At 40.1% G+C, this 21297-nt stretch overlaps 1 protein-coding gene across 1 annotated transcript in view; it reads left to right on the top strand.

Annotated features, from left to right (window-relative positions):
- Window positions 1-2574: 2574 nt before the first annotated feature.
- RAD21 (RAD21 cohesin complex component) overlaps window positions 2575-21297 on the top strand; it is a 30360-nt gene continuing 11637 nt past the window's right edge. The window contains exons 1-9 of the mRNA XM_051609791.1: window positions 2575-2846; window positions 11232-11405; window positions 13279-13408; window positions 15593-15692; window positions 17324-17430; window positions 18528-18731; window positions 19333-19458; window positions 19647-19769; window positions 21010-21233. Coding sequence (XP_051465751.1) covers window positions 11262-11405; window positions 13279-13408; window positions 15593-15692; window positions 17324-17430; window positions 18528-18731; window positions 19333-19458; window positions 19647-19769; window positions 21010-21233 — 1158 coding nt within the window. The 5' untranslated portion in view covers window positions 2575-2846; window positions 11232-11261. The remainder of the gene's footprint in view (window positions 2847-11231; window positions 11406-13278; window positions 13409-15592; window positions 15693-17323; window positions 17431-18527; window positions 18732-19332; window positions 19459-19646; window positions 19770-21009; window positions 21234-21297) is intronic.

The following is a 21297-nucleotide window of genomic DNA, read 5'->3' as shown; positions in this document are numbered from 1 at the left end:
TCAAGCAATTAACCTTAGTTTTGTACCAAGCAAGTGAACTGTCTTGTTTTTAATTATGATGGAAGGAAGCATTCATGTCAGATCAAGCAGAAAAGTATCAAACTAAAAGACCGTGGAAAAAAAAAATAAGTCACATTAAATTAGACTGGCATAATTTTAGAAATATTCAACAATAAATTAGAGGACAAGATTACAGACTGATCTTCACAGTAGTCACATACTGCCATAAGAAACAGATGTGATTACAATTCAAATCCTTTGGATTTAAATTGAGCCAAATTTAGGCTATAAAATCTCTGGGATTTGCATATACTTGCTTCTTTGAAGTATGTACATTTAAAGCCCTATAATAACTAAGTATGGAAAGACTGGAAACTAAACTTTGTAAGAATTGCAAAATCTGATGACAGAGAGTCATCTGGAAAGGACCGGACCTAGGTACTGGCATCATGCTTTTAAGTAGATGGTAAGTATTACCAAAAACTTAACTTTGAGCATCCAGTTTTGGTTTAAAAAAATATGTCTTTTATAGACTGAATTCCTTGCTCAAAAATCATAGAATCATAGGGGTTGGAAGGGACCTCTGAAGATCATTGAGTCCAACCCCCCTGCTGCAGCAGGAACACCTAGAGTACATCACTCAGGAACATGTCGAGACATGTCTTCAAAGTCTCCAGAGAAGGAGGCTCCACAACCTCTATGGGAAGCCTGTCCCAGGGCTCGTTGCCCTCACAGTAAATAAGTTTTTCCTCATGTTGATGTGGAACTTCCTGTGTTGAAGCTTGGTGCCTTTTCCCTCTGTCCTATCACAGGACACCACTGAAAAGAGACTGGCCCTTTCTTGGCTTCCACCCTTCAGGTATCTGTAGAGATTAATACAGTCCCCTCTTAGTCTTCTCTTCTCAAGACTAAACAGCCCCAGGTCTCTCAGCCTTTCCTCAAATGACAGATGTTCCAGTCCCTTAATCATCCTTGTAGCCCTAAAGCAGTGTGGAGCATGAGGGAAAAAAAATCTGAGACCCATTTTTACTATTTTATGAAAAAAACAGCACACTAATTAAGGAAATGGTACTGACAAAAAAAATAAATATATATATATATTAAAAAATAAAGATCCTACTTCTCCCTCCTCATTAATTTCTGCTGATAGCCAAAGGCAATTTGATGTAGGGCTTCTAGAGACAGGCAAGCAGCACACACTGGCAAATAGTTAGAGAAGCACTGTTGGCCAAATGCCACTGATACTCAGTGTCTGCTGAGATAAAGAAGGATTTCCTATCAAAATGCATGCAACTGGGAAGGGCAAGAACTGAAGCAAGGCTATGCTATAGACTTCTAGGTAACAGGGGTCAGAGTTTGAAGAGTTTAGATTTCTGACTCACAAATTGGTGCTATTACTTTGTCGGTGTGGTGCTTTTTTTTTTTTTTTTTTTTTTCTTATAGAGGTAAATGATGCATCTTTGCTGGCCCACACTTTTGGTAGATTTGATGCAATTCAGTATATCAGCACTGCTGATCCACTAAAATATATTATCTGAGTGCCATAAATAGCACTAATACTTCTTAAACCCTTGCTAGGCAGACTTTCTTGGTATTCTAACACTTTTTGTAAACTGATGTGCCATTACACAAAACCAGTTATTTATGAGAGGTTATTTTAATAAGGTTTTTGTATCTTGGGTCTCTGGGTGAAAGACTGTTGTTGATCCAGAATGTCACTTTATGTAGTCATTGTTTCAAATTTCCTAGTGCCTCAGAGAGAAGACCATAAAACTTATTTCCTAAACCAGCCTTCTTGTTTTTCCCCTCCACTTCTTTTATGTAGTTACTAACTCCCTCTGTTTAAGTCCAGTTGTAGCCACAGTTCCCTTTCTGTTACAAGTGGCTACCATAGATGAGCGAAAGTGGAAACAAGGAAACCTTTCAAAGTCCTGTTGAAATGATGTTACACCAAACAAAACGCATCGTGTGGGCTGTTGCTCCTAGCAGTCAACAAACACCCGCACAGCATAAAAGAAACACCTGCGTGTCCCTGATAGCAGGAGCAAGCTGCAAAGCTCACAAAAACCTGGTCTGATAATCTTCTTAAGGAAACAACCTGCAAAAAAATATGTTTGTTTTAAATAATAGCCTGTTTAGTTCTAAAACAAGGGAAGTAAACGTTCAGTCACCTGCAAGGCAGTGCTTTTTTGTTCGCTGGGTAACAAGAGAGCTAAACGCCACAGGCAGCCAGGCTAGACTTAAAGTTTGTGCTGTGCACCCCAACTGAGCAGTGTCCTGCACCGGGCTCGACCAAACGGCTCTCCGGGTGCCACAGCCAGCAGGCAGGCGGCCAGACCCACCCCCGGGACGCGGCCCCGCACAAGGCCCCGGCCCCGTTCATCCGGACCCGCGGCCGGGCCGGGCCTGCAGGCCGGGGCCGCTCCCGCAGCCGCGCTGCCATGGCAACGGCGCGTCCCCGCTCGGGGAACTGCGCAGGCGCAGCCCCGCCCCACCCGCCTCGGCCCCGCCCCCGAGCCCTGTCACTCACCCCAGCCTCATTATTCGCTGCCCCGCCCCTCATTCCGGACACCTGCGCATGCGTAGTCGGGCCGTTCCCACTGCCCGCCCGCCTGCCGGCGGCGCGCAGGCGCAGTGCGGGCGGCGCGGCCGGCCGGGCAGGAGGGGGATTTTAACAGTAAACATCCTGCGATTTGAACGGCTGGTTTGGGCGGCAGGAAGAGCCGCGGCCGCCATCTTGTTTGTTTGAGTGAGCGGCTCGGCTCGGCTCGGGGAGGAGGAGCGGAGCGGTTACCGAGCCCGGCCTCGCCAGCCGCCGCACCAGCCTCCTCCTGCCCCGGACTAGGGTAAGGAGCGGCTCCGGCCGCGCACGCTGCTGCCGGCCGTCCCGGCTGGCTGCCGCCGTCCGGAAGGGCACGGCCCGGGCCGGCCGCAGCCTGGCTCTCGGGGCGCTGCCGGCCTACTCGGGCTCGGCTGCCGGCCCCTCGCGGCTGGCTCCGCACCGAGCCCTCCCGGCCGCGCGGCGAGTGGCAGCGGGAGGGAAGGGCCCGCCTGGGGCTTCCCGGAAGGGTCAGGGTGGCGGGGCTGCTCCGGGACCCTGCGGCGGGGCCAGGGCTGGGAGCTCGGGCCCAGGTAGTTGCGGTGACCTGTGCCGAGGTCGGGCGGCGGCAGAGGCAGAGCCCCGGGAGGGGGAGGCAGAGCGGGGTGCGCTCCGTGGCGGTGTGGGGCCTGGAGCCATCGCACGCCGGGAAGCGCAGTGGCCTCTGCCACGGCAGACGCGGTTCACGGGGGAGCGGAGGGAGGCATGTGTTGTGGGCCGGAATAATGTGACTGATCTCAGCCGTGGGTTGGCAAAAGGGCCGCCGGGGCAGCCGCAGTCGGACCGGTGCGGCGGGCGGGTTAAGGGGCGGGGAGGGGGAGAGAAGCAAAGTTTGATCTGCCTGACTTACATTTTCTAATGTAGTTTAATTTCTTATCTGGACGAAGCAGACTATTGAGTGTTCTTGCAGTCATCACTAGTAGCATATGGACTACCTTCTGGGCGCTGTGCCTTAATCTGCAAATAAAAGGCCCCTTTAAACATACCTACCTCTTGAAGAATTAAGAATCTTGTTCTAGCAGCTCCTCTGGGGACTGATATAAATCCTGCTGTACTTTCCAGGATTTCTCTCTGATCCCATGTGAAAGGCTTCTGTTAAACATAAAACAAGATGTTGTGTTTTTCTCAATGACAAAGGAACTTTGGGGTCACTGTGACTCATGGGCATGGCACTGTTCCAGTGAAAATTGGTTTTTGTTAAATTTAGACACATGGAAGAAAATACTGTACATTTGAGGAAGTTATAACTTAGGCCCACATTGTGTGAATGTGTACAAAAATATACGCTTTCATTATTCTCAGTAAAATTCATTGCATCAAAAATGGGCAAACATCAGAGCATTAGTAGGACCAGGCTTGCATTTTATTTTGTGAAAGATTATTTGTAAATATTTGACATTCTGTGAAGCTTGGAAACACAATGCCCGCTGATCTCAAGTTTTAACTAGAAAGGAAGTAAGTATTGCTGGAGGGAATAAGAGGAGCAAAAAGTTAGAGAGACCTACAATAAACTTAAATTACCACACAATTAAATTAGTCTTGTCTTTACATCAGGGTTGCTGATACCATGGGATTTCCCACACAAATGAGGATAGTTGCCTCAGTTAATACATGGATTTAACTTCTTTGAGGCAAAATGTTAGAAAGTTTTTTCCATTTAGGCTCTTTGGGTGAACAGTGCAGAGAAATAACAGCTGCATAAGACAGCTTCTCATACTCAGCTGATATACATTTAAGGAGAGTGTTAATACATGGGTTTTGCAAGTGTATTCGCTTTGGAACTAGAATTGTGCAGAACAGCTTGCGATAATCAAGATAGGGCCTAAAATTAGATTATTTTGCATTGGGTGATGGACATACTGAATCTAGGGGCAAGGCAGGATACCTGCTGAGGTTTAAATATGAAAATGGAGGGGACACAGAGTGTTTATAGGGTTCAATAATCTCAAACAGTAATTCTGAGTGATCTGCCTTTTGAATGAGTAACTTTAGTGGGACTCTAGTTCTAGCTGTTTGATTAGGTAGGTGTGTGGTATATTGTAACTGGGGAACAGTGAACGCAGTTCCTGTAAAAGAGTGTTGTGTTTTGAGCAGTGCAACCTCAATCATAGGATATAAAAAAAAAGTTTATGGAAAAACCTAGATGTGGAGACAAATGGAAAATGCTGCGTGCTTTTATCAAAGGTATGTCAAGTTGGACTAGCTTAATTTCATCTTTTCAATAATTAATTTTGTGGACTTAAGAAATTGAGGTGACAGTGCCACAAAGAAATATGTTAAAATTCAGAAAACTGTGAATTAACCAGAGGATTATAAAGTTGGTTGGAGGAAGAAGAAATAAGGTAGTGCCAAAAAGAGGCATTGAGCTGTCAGGAGTTATTGGTGCAGTTTGTGAAGAGTGGTCTTGTGATTATTTTTTTTTTCAGTGACACCAGGTGTTAAGTGCACTAATGAAACCTGCCTGCACTAGACATGTAAGGACTGTATGGTGCAGGATTAGGAGTTAAAATTTAAGAACTTGCAGTACAATTGCAGAGTCAAGGAAATCCTTGTGGACCTCTGAGGGCTACTACGGCCAACTTGGACTGTTGCAGATGCACTGGGTGAGCTCACTGTTCCCCAGATTACCCAGGTCTGGCTTGGCTGAGCAAACCAGAAATGGGGACAGTATAGGAAGAAAATACCTGTGCTGGGGGGAACCAGTGGAGAAGGGAAATGGAAGGATAACTTAAGGACAAATTAATTAAAATGGCTGGCTAATTTTTAAACTGTAGTATGGAAGCTGTCTGCTAATCAGTGGATGAATGTTGTTCTGGAGCAGCCTTATAACAGGAACAAAAACCAGTGACAATGAAAGAAATTGAAAACTGAAGTGAACCTATGATCTGGTGTGTATATACATAACCTGACCTAGTGGAGTAACAGGCGAGTGTTGAGCGGGCTGGAGTGAACTATGGTCAAATTAAAATACGCTGAATGTTATATCTGTTGTCTGCAATAGTATCAACCATTAATTAAGCTGCTTCGTGAATGTCTTGAAAGATGGGACTCTCAAGCTAGGTGAGAGTGCTTTTCAGAGTTTAGATAGTTAGCCATTCTGTTATGCAGAAAGTTTTTAAGATTTAATATTTATGAATCAATGGTTAAGATCAAGTTCATAGGTAGCATCTACCCAATTTTCTTGTTACTTCTTTCAGAGGATCAATTACCAGATACTGAGGAGAATGTAAAAGGCAGATTCTGGCTCAGACTCTGTGTACTATCTGTATTGTATTAGTTTTGCTTTGTGTTCAGTTACTCTGTGTGTAGAATTTCAGAGGGTTTTTTACACTTCTGTAGAAAGAAAAATATATAAAATAAGATTGTGCAATTGTTGAGGACCAATTCAGGCAGAGCAACCTGAGAACAATTATGGTTTGTTGAAGCAAATTCACAGTTCATTAAAATAAAGTTTAAAGTCTTTTAAAAGCACAATTTGACAAGATCAATATTTGTTCTCACCTGTTCTTATGTGAATATGTATTACTTTTGCCTCCCAGTAGCGCAAGCAAGACAGAAAAATGAGTAAGTTCTTAGAACAAGGTTCAAGGTCCTGGTTCATACCAAATCAATTAAAAAAATAAGCAGTTACGTTTTATCATACATGTTTTTTAAGAGCCATCAGCTACACTTTTTCTTTTGAAGATTCTTATGAGTTGCTTTTGCAGCCAACAACATATGTTTTATATGTCTGCATGAGCACTGTGCCACTCCAAGAAAGTCTTAGTTCCTTTAACATTCATCCCAGTCTTGAATTATGCCAGAAAATATATTTCTTCCCCACTTATGCCACTGCATCTGCATACTGCCCAATGAAATAAAGATAGACAACAAGCCTGAAAAAAAGGATTATCTGAAAAGAAAAAGCAAAATCTGGAGAAATTGAGAGCAACCATTGTGGCCTCTTTAAAGCAGTTGTGCTGGTGCTCTAAACAGCAGTAACTGAACTGCTGCAACTTAGACTTGTGAAGGTAGGACTTCTAGAGTAACCCAGAAATAACTGTACAGAGTATCTGCTGGAGTTTGGAAGTGGCAGAGACTTGTATCTTAACATAGGAAATTAGTGTTTCAGGGAACAGAAGTATATTGTTCAACATATTCACCAGTGTCCTGGATGAAGGGACAGAGTGGGCCCTCAGCAAGTTTGCTGATGATACAAAACTGGGATGAGTGGCTGATACACCAGAAGGCTGTGCTGCCACTCAGCAAGATTTGGACAGGCTGGAGAGCTGGGCAGAGAGGAACCTAATGAAGTTTAACAAAGACAAGTGAAGGGTCCTGGGAATAACCCCATGTGCCAGTACAGGTTAGGAGTTGACATGCTAGAAAGCAGCTCTGTGGAGAAGGACCTTCTTGGTGGGCAAGAAGTTAACCATGAGCCAGAAATGTGTCCTTGTGGCCAAGAACATTAACAACATCCTAGGATGCATTAGGAAGAGTGTGGGAGATTATCCTCTCCATCTGCTCTGCCCTAGTGAGGCCACGCTGGAATACTGTGTCCAGTTCTGGGCTCCCCAGAACAAGAAAGAGAGCGAACTGGAAAAAATCTAATAGAGGGATACAAAGATAATTAGGAGATTGGAGCACCTCACTTATGAGGAAAGACTGAGAGACCTGGGGCAGTTTAGTCTAGAGAAAACTGAAAGGGGATCTTGTCAATGCTCAAAAATATTTAAAGGTCAAGTGTCAAGAGAATGGGGCTGGGCTCTTTCCACTGGTGCCCAGCAGCAGGACGAGGGGGCAGTGGGCACAAACTGGAACACAGGAAGTTCTAGCTAAACATGAGGAAAAAATTAAATTGAGGGTAACAGACCATTGGAACAGGCTGCCCAGAATGTTTGTGGAGTCTCCTTCTCTGAAGATACTCAAATCTGTCTGGGTGCGATCCTGTGGAACATGTTCCAGGTCAACCTGCTTTAGCAGGGGTGTTGGACAAGGTGATCTCCAGAAGTCTTTTCCAACCCCTTCCATTCTGTGATTTTATGATTGTGTTAATAACAGTTCAAATGAAAGCATGCTTTAAAACTAGTCTGTCACTGTTTCTCTTAATGTATTTTGCTGTGGCAAGGCTTCATTAATGGATGAAGAGAAACAGCCTGTCAGAAGATAGTTGGTTTTGGTGCTTACTCCAAAAGTTTAAGTATCCTGCACATGTAGGGCAGTCTTCTCATTAGTCTTACAAGCAAGTTTTAGGTTTCATTCATAGCTCCAGTACCGAGTGATATTCAAGCCCAGGAAACACCATAAACACAGGTCACTGCTTACTGCCTCTGTGCCTTCTTTTGGTGCAGTGGTTTTAGCCTATATTCTTCGTTTTAGTTGCTAAGGAAGCATATGTTTTGAAACCCATTCAACTAAATTAAGTCCCCTTATAGGGAGTACTTTAACTTGGATTGTCAGTTCTTTGAAAGAGTTAACAATGTGTCTACTAAAAAAAAAAAAAAGAAGTTGTGAAGTAGTTATCCTTGGTGTAATCCATCAGGTTTTTTTGGAACCTCGCTTCGAGGTCCCTTCCAACCCCTAAGATTCTATGATTCTATGATTCCTTTTGGGTATCTTAGTTGTTTTGTCTTACCATTTGCATTACACTTGCTGTCTGGGATTTAAAGGGATAAGTTGTTTCTGTTTGAGTTTCAAAATATAGTATGTTTCACATTTAACAGGAAATCAGCAGGATACAGTTAACTGTATGTTTGATGTTTTGTGAAACCCATGCTTACTAGAATCTGAGAATGGTTTGGGTTGGAGGGAACCTTAAAGATCATCTAGTTCCAATCCCCCTGCCATGAGCAGGGACACCTCCCACTAGACCAGGTTGCTCAAAGTCCCATCCAGCCTGTCCTTGAACACTTCCGGGGGGGGATATCCACAGTTTCCCTGGGCAACCTGTGCCAGTGTCTCACCACTTGTACAGTAAAGAATTTCTTCCTAATAACTAATATAAATTTACCCTCTTTCAGCTTAAAACTGTTGCCCTTCATCCTGTCACTAAAAGCTGTTGTGAAAGTCCCTCCCTAGCTTTCCTGTAGGCCCGCTTCAGGTACTGGAAGGCTACTATGAGGTCTCCCTGGAGCCTTCTCTTCTCTAGGCTGGACAAACCCAACTCAGCCTGTCTTCATACAAGAGGTGCTCCAGCCCTCTCATCATATTTGTAGCATTCCTCTGGACTATCTTCAATAGGTCCATGTCCTTATGTTGGGGGCCCTAGAACTAGACACAGTACTCCAGGTGTTGTCTCACAACATCTTTTAATGATTATAAAACATTGATGAATAATTTTGTCAAACTCCATAAATCAAAATACATTCTTCTGCAACTGCTGTTAGAGGATTTTAGAAGAATAATACAAATGGTTTTGTTAACTGTATGTTTGTGTCTTCCCCTGTTCCTCATGTTTATGGGTAATTTACAGGCCTGCTGTTACCAGACCTGTGCATGGTTGTTGTAGCCACTTAAGATACCAAAATGTTGTGCTGCAAAGTTACCTCTCTGCTTATACAAAAATACTGTGAAATACTTTGAAAATTGCACAAGGGATTGAATTGTCTGCTGGCCTTTGAGACCATGTCATGTCTTTCAAGAAACACCTTGGGGGTGGAAGTAGAATATTTTCCCTTGGGTAACTTCTGTTGATCAATGAAACTTGCAAAATTGTTTCATCGTTCTTCCCAGAAAAGCTTGCTCATGTATGTCTTGGTGCAGTGCTGTCCTTAGCCCCCATGCAATCTCAACAAATAAAAGTGACATTTTACCTTTTTTTTTTTAATCTGCAGTTTTGTTATGACTTAAAGCTATCAACTCCTAGGAGTAGCTTTAATCCTATCTACTGTGTTAACTCAAGCTGAAGCTGAACATGGCCTTTATTCCTTTTAAATCCTCTCCACTGTGTTCATTCTTGGTTCCGAACAGAATGAGTGGCCGGTCAGTCATAAAGACAGATTAGCTTGATAATCAGTTCTGTTGTCCAAACAAGGCTGTTCTCTGTTTAATGCAGCTGAAAGTCAAAGCTTTTATCATCCTGCTTGTTAAACGATACCTATGAATGGAGTACAGAGTATGGTACCACTACAAAGATAATTTTTCCCATCCTTTCTATTCCTTCAACTCCTATTTATTAAAAAAAACAAAACCAAAACCAAACCCAAACTGCAAAAAAAAAAAATTATAGGCCTCTACTTTCCGAGATCTACAATTTCTCTTTTGTTAGCCAGATGTCTTCATTGAACCAGTAATGCCAGTGGGTCCATTGCCCATGTATTTTTTTTCTAGCAGACACAATTGTGCTCCTTTTTTTTTTCTTTTTTCTTTTTTCTTTTTTTCTTTTGTTTTTTTTAATATCCCTTATAAATATCAGCAGCTCTACTCTAGCTACTTTGAAACTTGTTTCTCTTACCTACAAATAAGTTGTTATGGCTTATGAACTTATGAATTGGTTTCCTGATGATCTCTCTCTGACTGTCATGTTTACCAATGTTTTGTATTTCCATGTGTTCCCTATTTGCCTGTAAGCTGTGTTGACATGCATCTGGGAAACTGGGGGTTTTTTATGGCTACAAACTGGTGCTCTTCACACTGGCTCTGCACAGATTAAGACTGCCCTGCTTTTAGTGTTAGGTTGCTGTGTTTCCTCAGGCAGTTTTTCTGAAGACATGGAGGAGGTAAAAAATAAAATGCACTTGTTGCATTTCGCCTGTCTTTTTAAATTTATTTTCTCCTACATACAGATATTGATGGAGAAAATGCTGTTTGTAGAGAATTTTCCACCTCTTTAAAGCAAACTTCTTGTTTTCTCAACTTGGTAGTTGAACTGAATAATATGCTTACCTCATGCATGAAATTGGCATGTTGAGATCTTAAGGCATCATGCTGTTGTGCTTTCCCATGGTTTGATATGTTGGCATCTTACCAGCTGTAAGATAGTTACTAGATTAGTAGATAAAATGTAGCTATTACATAAAAAGTATTTTTTTAGTGCAGGAGGAAGAAGATGAAACCTTCAGGAAGTCTGGAATAATGCAATCAATTTTCTTACCACTTTTATCAACACTTGAAAAAAAAATGAAGCATTACTAAGAGGATTATGAAATGGAGAGCAGTCTGTTTAGAAATGAAGACATAATTGTACTTTCTGCTTAAGACAATATAGTGAAGTCCAAAATGTTTAAGTTGTGTATTTTATAATGCTTAATGTTTTACTGAGACATTAAGAGTAGAAAGGAAGTGGTAAAAAATACTGTGAAGTGAAAACTGAAGCATGTTTGTTTGCATTATGAGTTTGGTATCATTACCATAAAGTTTAATGTATTCAAGATGTTTTTTTTTCTTGTGGGATGGTAAACATTTTTAAATTATGTAAATGGTCTTTGGTTGTTGTTCTTCTTGCTTTATGTTTCCTCTGCAATGAATATATATGCTATTACGTGGTCACCACTTGTAAGTGTTGGCTTCTTAAATATTTCATACAAACAGTCTGTCCTTAAAGATTGAAAAACAAACTTTGCTTACTGTGGCTAAGGGGTGAGTTTACAAGGATGTTCCTCATTAAAAATTTTCTAGAAAAAAAGAAACCCAAACATTACTTTTCTCTTTACAGGTTTGCACTTTGTTTTAGACATCTCGGACCATGTTCTATGCCCATTTTGTCCTGAGCAAACGTGGGCCGCTGGCCAAAATCTGGCTGGCGGCCCACTGGGATAAGAAGCTAACCAAAGCCCATGTTTTTGAATGTAATCTGGAGAGCAGCGTGGAGAGTATCATTTCACCAAAGGTATCTGTTTTATTCTGATGTAATGTTACCTTGTAGAGAAAAAAAATTGTGTGTACACGTGGTAGCTACTATTTGGGTCACTTAAATAAATAAAATTTTGGATCACTAAAACAAATAAAATTCTTAATGTTGCTATTTAAAAAGGTGGAAAAGTCAGTTCAGATGTGAAATACTCCACTGACTCTTGATTTCACTGAAGAGTATTTTCTTGTCAGTTTTCTAAAGCTAAAGTATCATGCAAATTAGTTACAAAATATTTTGCTTTGTATGAATGGAGGACTTGTATCTTGATGTACCGTGCACCATTTAGGAGCTGGCATTTGGAAGAGAGGAAAGCCCAGGCGTTCTGAGAAGTAACTTTTAAAGGCCTTATGATCATACTCTTTCAGTGCTGTTGTTACTGGAAGCTGTAGAAATAATACTTAGGATATTCCTGTTTATGTTTGTGGCCTAAGTCCAAAGCACGTTTCTGCTTAGCTACAGCAAAAAAGATCTGAAGTATTGTGGTAGCTTTCAGTGTTACTCATTACATGTGGTAGCTTTCAACGTTACTGGTTACATGAGGATAGTTTTCCATGCTGTAGTGTAAAAGCCTTGCTTTTGAAGCTTTTAGTCTGGTTTTCTGGGAAGCGAATAGATAGCAACTAAACTGAAGGAACATAACACTTCTGGATGGATATTCTGGAAATTTGGAGAAACTTGGGGTTTAAAGTGTATTTTCTCTCTACTAAGAAAATTGAAATTTGCCATTTAATAACTAGTGGACTGATATGGTTGTGACCTTTGTCAGTTAAAAGATACCTGAATGTCTTGTAAGAAGTGCAACTGTTTGAAAACATAAAACTAATTTTTGTCTTCTAGTTGATACAAAGACAACAATGTTTCTACAATGCTACTCTGGATTTTTTAAGAACTGATAAGTATATGCAAAAAATATGTAGTACAATCACAGAGATACGTACTATTCCAGAATAGTGATTAGATTCAGTGACAGCTCTGGGAGAATTTAGAAAGTTGATGATGATGTTAATAGACACAATAGTGAGCTGCAGAATTCTTTTAGGAAGAGGAGGAATTGATAGATATTTCTTTCAAATATTTAACTTCTTGCAACATTTTCATCAGCTGGAATGTTAGAAAAACATAGTATGAAATGAAAATTTGAATTGTTAAGAGTTTGAGGTTAAACTCTGTATGGCTTAATCTTTCTGGGAGACAAATTATTCCATGTACCTTTCAACACAAGTCTCATGGTCTTTCGGACTGAGGTACTTAAGGAGAGACCTTCCTTGGAATTTTCAGGTTTCTGTTCTGAAGGCAGATACATAGTAAAGCAGTGAGGTTAAAGGTGAAAGGAACTTAAACTTGTTTTAATGTAGCAGTGCTTGTTTATAGACACCCCACAACTTCCCCTTGATTTTCTCCTTAACTGCAGGACAGAAGATGGAGAGTTAACAAGTAACAGATTTTAATCAAATTTTATGTAACCAAATTGTAGTTTTCAGCTGTCCAGATTTTTGTGTGTTTCACATTTTCTGCAATTAAAGTAGCAAAGATGTCAGGAAAAGTTGAGGTAAAAGGGGTTTTGTCTTGTTATATGTTTTTATTTTCATCAGACAATGTAGAGGTTGGGAATTTGTAGAGTGAATGGCTGTTTACTGATATTTGCCCAGTCATCCATAAACATAATGTAGAATATAGTATTGTACTCAAGACTTGGCATTTTTTTTTTTTCTTCAGTATCCTGCTGATTCTTATGCTTGTTTTGGGTATTTGATATTACTGGAAACATTCATGAAAAGCTGCCTGAAATTTCATGAAAGGAAAGAAGTAAGGCTACATCTAATTCACTGATTGTGCAATGTGTTTTTAGGTGAAGATGGCACTTCGAACCTCAGGACATCTCTTACTAGGCGTTGTTAGAATCTACCACAGGAAAGCAAAATATCTTCTTGCCGACTGTAATGAGGCTTTCATTAAGATTAAGATGGCTTTTCGTCCAGGTACCTGTTTTTATCTGAGCACTCTATGAAAAGTTGTGTTGTTATTATATATAATGATATTTATTAAGAAGGGATACAGTTCTACCTTCCTGTCTCTGTAGAAGAGTTACTTAAAGTTATACAGGATTATAGGATAATTTATTTTCTTTAGCATGGCTTCAGACTGGCTGTGTGACTGAGTTGTACACTGAAAAACACGTTTTAATTCTGAATGAAAACTTTTCCTCTTGCTGCTGATTCAGCAAAATCTCAGTTATGATTTTGGCTGTTGTAGGTGTGTGGTGCTAAATGGAATATGCTACATGGTTTTTACCTTCTGTCACAAGTCTGAAAAAGTCCAGTTGCATGTACTGAATAGAAGCACAGAAGGGACCTTGTTTCCAGCGAGGGTAAAAATTGCTTTGCCATGGGTTACAAAAGAAACATAAAAGTAAGCTTGTTTTTATAGCCCTTTCACATTTTAATATCTGGAAATAATGTGAACTGTTATGTGAGCAACAAAAGTATCTTCCCTTTTGTATGTGCCACACATAAATTCCCCCACTACTGTTGCTTACTCTTAAGATTTTCCATGAAGATGAGGAGCCATATTAATACCTGAAATGACTTTCCATCCAGCAGTGAATTACTTGGCTTACACATGGTTGATAGTTTTCTTTAGTTCTGGCTTGGGAATCTTTTTTCCAGCTGGAGTGTAGCTGTGGCATTGATGCTGTTGGGTACTCGCAGCTGCTCAGTCATACTCTACCTTTTCAAGTGTATGTATGTAATAGATTTAAAAGCTAAACTTAAGGAAGGCTTTCTTTTAAAAAGCAGCTATTGAACAGCAACAGTAAGTTTGAGAAAAATCAAGGTGTATAACGTCTTTATCTTCATTTCCTGATCTTCATGTTGTGATTTGGGAACTGAACTTTATGTCGCTTTCAGGGGCATATTGTTGACTTGCCAGTTTTGTGTTTACTGTTGCATTTAACTTCCTGGTTGATGAGAACACATCTATTTGTCTGATTTCCAAGGGAATCAATTTTCCCAATTTTCCCACTTCCAACAGGGCACATGTAGAATGTGAAGCACCTTAGAACAAGATTGACAAAAGCAGGCATGCTGACCTGAAACAAGTTGAGGCGCTTGTCTTTATTCTCGGTCTATCAGCTTTGTGGCTTAGGCATTGTCTTGATCCTGCCTACTCTGAGAATTTATTTTAGGCAGCCTATAGGTAAAAGATATTGGACTGCTCTGAAAGGATGGACTAGGTTTCTTCATTCCTAAGCAAGTATCATGATGAGTAAACTACTCACTCATGCTTGTTCCTGGTCTCTCTAGACAGTGGTTCCTTGATTATCCATTGCAGAGGGGAGCACAGTGGGCAGCATATCTGAAGTATCTGTATCTCAGAATTGCCTGTGTTCTGTGGGTCACAAGGCAGAACATAGAGCTCAAATCTGAAGGAATTGAACCTGCATTTCCTGTGTCCAAGTGTTCTGACCTCTAGGCCTTTGAATAAAAGAGAGGCACCAACTACTGGCTGTGTTTGTGAGAGGTCTGATCTGATAGTCATGCTCTGAGAATTCCCACTGAATAGCAGATTAAGCATTTTGGGAGTATAAAAAAAGGTATGTATGTGGTTTAGGTAATCCAGCTCTTTGACATGCAGATGCCTAAGACTATGCATGGCTCAGGTACAGTCAGTGCTGTGCTGGGACTTTGAGAGCTAATTGACCTGACTAAATGACGAGTAGCAAAGTAGTCATACTGTGTACCGCTGTTTTACCCAAACCAGGTTGCCAGGTTGCTGCTGCTTTACCCAAACCGAAGTATAGGACTAACTAGGCCAGCTGGAGCATAGTCGTAAAATGATTTTGTAGCAGATACCTGCGTAGTGTTGTGATGACGTACAGTGCCTGTGTTAGCTGCACAGCTCTGCATCGGGCTGTGCAAATGGGATCAAGGCTTTTGAGATTTCCAGGGTTATACAAAACAGTACTAGGGCTTGAGGGTATTTATTTGAATCTAGACCGAATCTCAATACTAATGTTATCTAAGGTTTCTTCATAGGTATTTAGCATTGGTTCAATTCAACAATTTAAAGATAAGAAGAGATATAGAGAACAATGCTGAAGGCACAGGGAAAAAAGCTGTCCTTGTAAAGAATGGGAACTTATGTCTGAGTGTTCTTTTTTGCAGGGGTTGTCGATTTGCCTGAGGAAAATAGAGAGGCTGCTTACAATGCTATTACCTTACCTGAGGAATTTCATGATTTTGACCAACCACTTCCTGATCTAGAGTAAGCTTGGTTTCTTTTTTTTATTTCCATGCAAATGTGACTGGTGCTAGTTGAGGAGAACCTGGTTTTACATTGCTAAATTAAAAAAAAAAAGTCTCTAAGTTGTATACTTAAGTCTTTTAGTATACCAAGCACGTATGCAATCATCTTTGTGTTGATTTTAAGTTCACAGTAGCATGTAGTTTTAACTAAAGGTAAAGCTGTACTTGCAGAAGCTTTTGACAAACTCAGATATGTATTTATTTCTTTTTTCTTATATGCAAGGCATATATCCACATCACATGCTCAGATTAGACAAGATTAGTTTTATGAAAATGTCTTTGTTGACCTTCTATAATGGTCGATTTTAATTTTTAATGCTAATGGGTTACTTTTAAACACAATGACAAGTATACAAGTTGAATAGTTCTTTAAAAGCTTGATGTTCATCCTCTTGGGTTATTCATAATGTCGTCCTGAAAGCGGGGTCTGTCACCCAGTGTGCGAGAAGCTGATCCACACACAGAGATGGGGTATTTGCTTTAATATGTAGTTCTGTGTAGAACAGGGAGCAGGGTGGTTATTCCACACAGCAAGCTTAGTTTCCTGAAACACAAGTGCTACTTTCATACCCCAAAACATGACAAATAACTATTATCTCTAACAATATTCTATCTTTCACATGCATGATTGGTTACCTAGTTCCTTGCTTCCACTTAAAGTGGCAGTGCTTAAAAACTTCGCTATGCATGCTCAAAGATTAGGGGGCTTTTTGTTAGTCGGGGTCCCTCTAGCCTGTGGGTATATGTTAGTATGCTAATAGTACATTAATATAGTAATGCTATGTTAATGTGTTGAATCCAGTTATTCAGTGTTTTCTACATAGTGCTCAAGGCTATAACTTAAGATAAGTTGTAGGGAGTACTTCTTTCTATCCCTTTCATCTGTCTTGCAGATATCTTGCAGGCCTGTTGCAAGGACAGGCTGTTGACTACTTGGGATGTTTTTCTCTTAATTTGGATCTGTTTTTTCTAATAATTGCTGTTTCACTGTTATGTAAGCTCTGCTTTTACTCCATGTCTATTCTGTTCTCTTTTCAGTGCTTTTTTTCCCCCAACTGTGTTTTTTTTTCCCCAAAACTTTACTTATTTCGATTAATAACTGACATCAATAATGGGATTTATAGGATACAGTTTACACAGTGTTCTATTTGGTTATATATATATTCAAATTAGAGTATACACTAATATGAAACTACATAGCAATACAGAATTATTCAGAGAAATGTACTTTAACGCACTATAAAGAGTGTTAGCTTGGTACTGGTACTATATATATACTTTTTGCTAAATTATTAATAGCTTTTGAAGTTGAAGGAGGAAGTTCTTAGTAATTAATTTGGCCATTAAAATTGGTGACCCCAACATAGCAAGGAGGAAGAGACATTACTGTTATGTTTCCTAGAAGCTAATGGAATTTGAATGATACATTTTAAGCATGAATGTTCTTACTGTTTTCTGTATTTGCCATCATGTTTTTCATTAATTGATATGTCTACTTTTTAGAACCAATTCCACATGTGTCTAAGCAGGTTTTATCTGTTGGGTTTTTTTTAATGGAGATTTTTAATAATTGCCTTTTGTTTGTTTAAGTGATATTGATGTGGCCCAGCAGTTCAGTTTGAACCAAAGTAGAGTGGAAGAAATTACAATGAGAGAAGAAGTAGGCAACATCAGTATCCTCCAGGATAATGACTTTGGTAAAATCTTATGTATTGTTCTGTTACTAAGCTCATTTTGGTAACTTTGAAGTTACAGCTTGCAATTATTGCAGATTTCCCACTAAGTACAAACCAAATTACATCAAACATGCCATGTTTCTGTGCATTTAACTTTTAATTTGTATGTGCCAGTTCTTCCAAAGAACCTGTCCTCTAATATTCAGCAAACTTATAGCTGCCTATATAAAGCTGAAGAATATTCAGTCAGGTTAATTAGTAAAGTACTATGTCAGTTACAATTTTAAAAATGTGGTGTATGAAGTCAGCCATTGCTTTAATCATAGGCATATATATTTTTAGTTAGAAACTATTAGGAGATTTCTAAGTCACAAAATCACACAGTCATTCTGGTTGGAAAAGACCTTTAAGATCATAGAGTCCATCCATTAACCTGACTTGGCTGAGTCCAACGCTAAACCATGTTCCAAAGCACTACATCTACATGTCTTTTAAACACCTCCAGAGATGGTGATTTAAACACCTCCAGAGATGGTGATTCAGCCACCTCCCTGGGCAGCCAGTTCCAGTGTTTAATAATCCTTTCATTAAAGAAGTTTCTTCTAAAGGTGAAGCAGTCAGTGGTGACTAGTTTACTTCATTCAGTATCTTTCCAAGGTCAGCATTCTAAGAAGTGAGTCAAAGCCTGAAGACAGTTGTATTTTAATATCTAGTTTCCAGAGTGCAAAAATATAATCCATAATGTATTAATCTTTTTGGAAGTATAATCTTAAGTATTGATGGTGGTGTAGATTTGGTATTGGTTTGCTCTCTGTACATGAAGCCCAGCCTCAAGGCATGGGGTACAACTTTTTTTAATTCCTTGGAATTCTTTCATTTCAGTGCAGCTAAAATTTAGTCAGATCTTGCTAAAATCAATTCAACTAAGTAAAATAAAATGCTTTGAAGAAGAGATGGTTATTTTTTAAATTGTTTGAACAGTATTTTGCTATGACATTGGTCATAATTTGTTACATCTTGTCATTAACTCAGCAATTAAGATAGCTTGAAGTTTGGTCTTACATTTGGGGCTTTGCTGGTTGATTAGCTAGGTCTCTTCATCTTGGTTATTCTTGCAGGTGACTTTGGGATGGATGATCGTGAGATGATGAGAGAAGGTAGTGCATTTGAGGATGACATGCTAGTGAGCACCAGTGCTTCAAATCTCCTGCTGGAACCTGAACAGAGCACCAGTCACCTCAATGAGAAGTCTAACCACCTGGAATATGAAGACCAATACAAAGATGATAATTTTGGGGAAGGAAATGATGGTGGGATATTGGGTATGTATGATAAATTTGTTTTTCCTCTGTCTTACCTTCTGCCTCACTAGGTAGTTACTGGGGGGACACAGAGGAAGTTGTTTCCTTTGTTGCCAGAGTCCCTCTCTAAATTATGCCTTCAGCAGTGGAATTTTGGTTTGTGAGTGCTACAGTAATGGAGATGATGCATAGTCTGCTAAATGTTGGCATATTTCAAATTAAGTAAGACTAAATAATACAGAGTCTTTCCATTCTTTATGTAGTGTTATTTAGAGAAAAATCAGTATGCAACTTTTCTTTGACTCTTAAGGGTTTAATTGATATATTGAGAATTGTATTGAGTGCTTCTCTGTGAAGTACTAAGAAACCTAGTAAAATGCAAATATGTGGCAAGTGCATTGTAATAAAGGTTATCTGCAAGCTTAAAATTACAGTTGAAATGTGCCTCAAAAAAGCACTTCTGATTGCTTCTGTGTCAGCATTGAAAGTACAGGCTTCTCTAACCTTTGCATTATCTTTATTTGTGCTGTCATAAATTAGTCTGTACTTCTTTATGGATTTGTCCATATTTGTTTCATGACTTTGTGGATTCAAAACTGATTCTTTCATATGGTTGTTTCAGATGACAAACTTCTCAGTAATAATGATGGTGGTATTTTTGATGACCCACCTGCACTCTCAGAAAGTGGAGTAATGATGCCAGAGCAACCTCCTCATGATGATATGGATGATGATGATAATGTATCAAGTGAGTATGATGTAGGGCTAGATCTAGAATGACTTGTTTTCACCTAATTTAATTGGGATTCTAATTCCTTAAAGGTGTGCTCAAAAGTAGGAAATACAGTAAGCCACTTTAAGGTGTGGAGAAGGTGAAGGGGTAGCACAATTTCTTAATGCTTTGACATAATGCAAGATACTTGTTCTCATTGGCAGTGGGTGGACCAGACAGTCCAGACTCAGTAGATCCAGTTGAACCATTACCAACTATGACTGATCAGACAACCCTTGTTCCCAATGAAGAGGAGGCTTTTGCTCTGGAGCCTATTGACATAACTGGTGAGTAGCTATTTGGGAATATTTTACTTGGGTCATCAGAGACCACCTTAGCTCAGTGGAGTGGAAATTAATGTGTAGCACTGCTGCTGACTCTGCTTCTCAGTTGCAAGAGAAACGAGGGACCAAGTGCTGAATTCCTTTAATTCTAACAGTACCCTGCCAGTATGTTCCAGGTAGGTAGCTTACATTGATGGTCTTGGAGGATACCAGTTGGTAGTTTCTGCAGTCAGTATGTGTAGCAGCATGACACTGTAGCCTTTGTTAAACAGGCTAGTTAAAATACAAAGAGTTGGAAGAGACCTCGTTAGGTCTTTGATACAGTATCTGTAGTGCAGCACAGTTCTCAGTATGTTCTGTTTGATGGCCAAGAGTGACTGTTTACACTGAGAGCAATTGCTTTTCTAGTGATGCATAGCTTTAATGAATTGCTCAGTGCAGATGCATCCTTGTATTTACAGTTCTACTAAATAGTGAAATTTTCTTGTCTTTCTCTAATGCAAGACACTTTCTTATTTTAACTGGTACTGTATTTGGCTTGTTATAAACAGACCCCTGCTTTATTAAAAAAATTAAGATCTGTAAAAAAATGTAGTTTGTTCTGTGTTTTCAGACTGAACTCCTCCAGGCCCTGTTTTACTTCTTTGCCAATTAAAAAGCCCTAGCACTGCCCTCTGCTGTCAAGCTAGCAACAGAGGTCCTAGCTGAGCAGCTGGGACCAACAAAGATGGCCTTTGCCAGAGCTTCAGGGTCTGCTGCAGAGTGCCAGGCTGTAAGCAATTTACGGTAAAGTCATGCTAGAGCAGGATGAGAGGTACAGGTAAGAGACCACCCACACTAATACTACCAAAGCTCAGACAGGGCTTCGGGGAAAAACTTGGTGTGGTATCTAGACTCTTCGGTCAGAGAGAGATCGTACATCTCAGGCATTTATTTTCTCCTGAAGAACACCAGCCTGACAAGCCAGCCATGGGGGAGGGAGGGAGGTGTGTGCAGCTGAGGACATTGATATGGCTTAGGTAGGTTCAGTAGCAACATTAGTGTCCACAGATTTGTTGGTTATGGGACAGCATTCAGTGTTTGACCTTCATAGTGCTTGTAGCTTTTCATTCCTTCTCCCAAAACTAACATTGCCTGAGGTAGCTTTATACATGGGCAAATAAAAACCTATAGAGAACCTGAAAGATTCTTCTGCAGTGTGGTATCTGACCTAACCTTCATTACTTGCTAAAAATCTCAACAGTCAAAGAAACCAAAGCAAAGAGGAAGAGAAAGCTGATTGTGGATAGTGTGAAAGAACTGGATAGCAAGACTATTCGAGCCCAATTAAGTGACTACTCTGATATTGTTACTACTTTGGACTTGGCACCTCCTACTAAGAAACTGATGATGTGGAAAGAAACTGGCGGAGTTGAAAAGCTTTTCTCTCTGCCTGCACAGCCTTTGTGGAATAACAGGCTACTGAAGGTAATTCTGATTAATTTCTAAATGGACTGTGTAACAGACTAATTGGATTGTGCCTCACCCATAG

Source organism: Apus apus, chromosome 2 (assembly GCF_020740795.1).
Source record: "Apus apus isolate bApuApu2 chromosome 2, bApuApu2.pri.cur, whole genome shotgun sequence".
Lineage (NCBI taxonomy): Eukaryota > Metazoa > Chordata > Aves > Apodiformes > Apodidae > Apus > Apus apus.
Note: the sequence above shows the minus strand (reverse complement) of the source record. Positions and strands in the feature narration are given on the sequence as shown.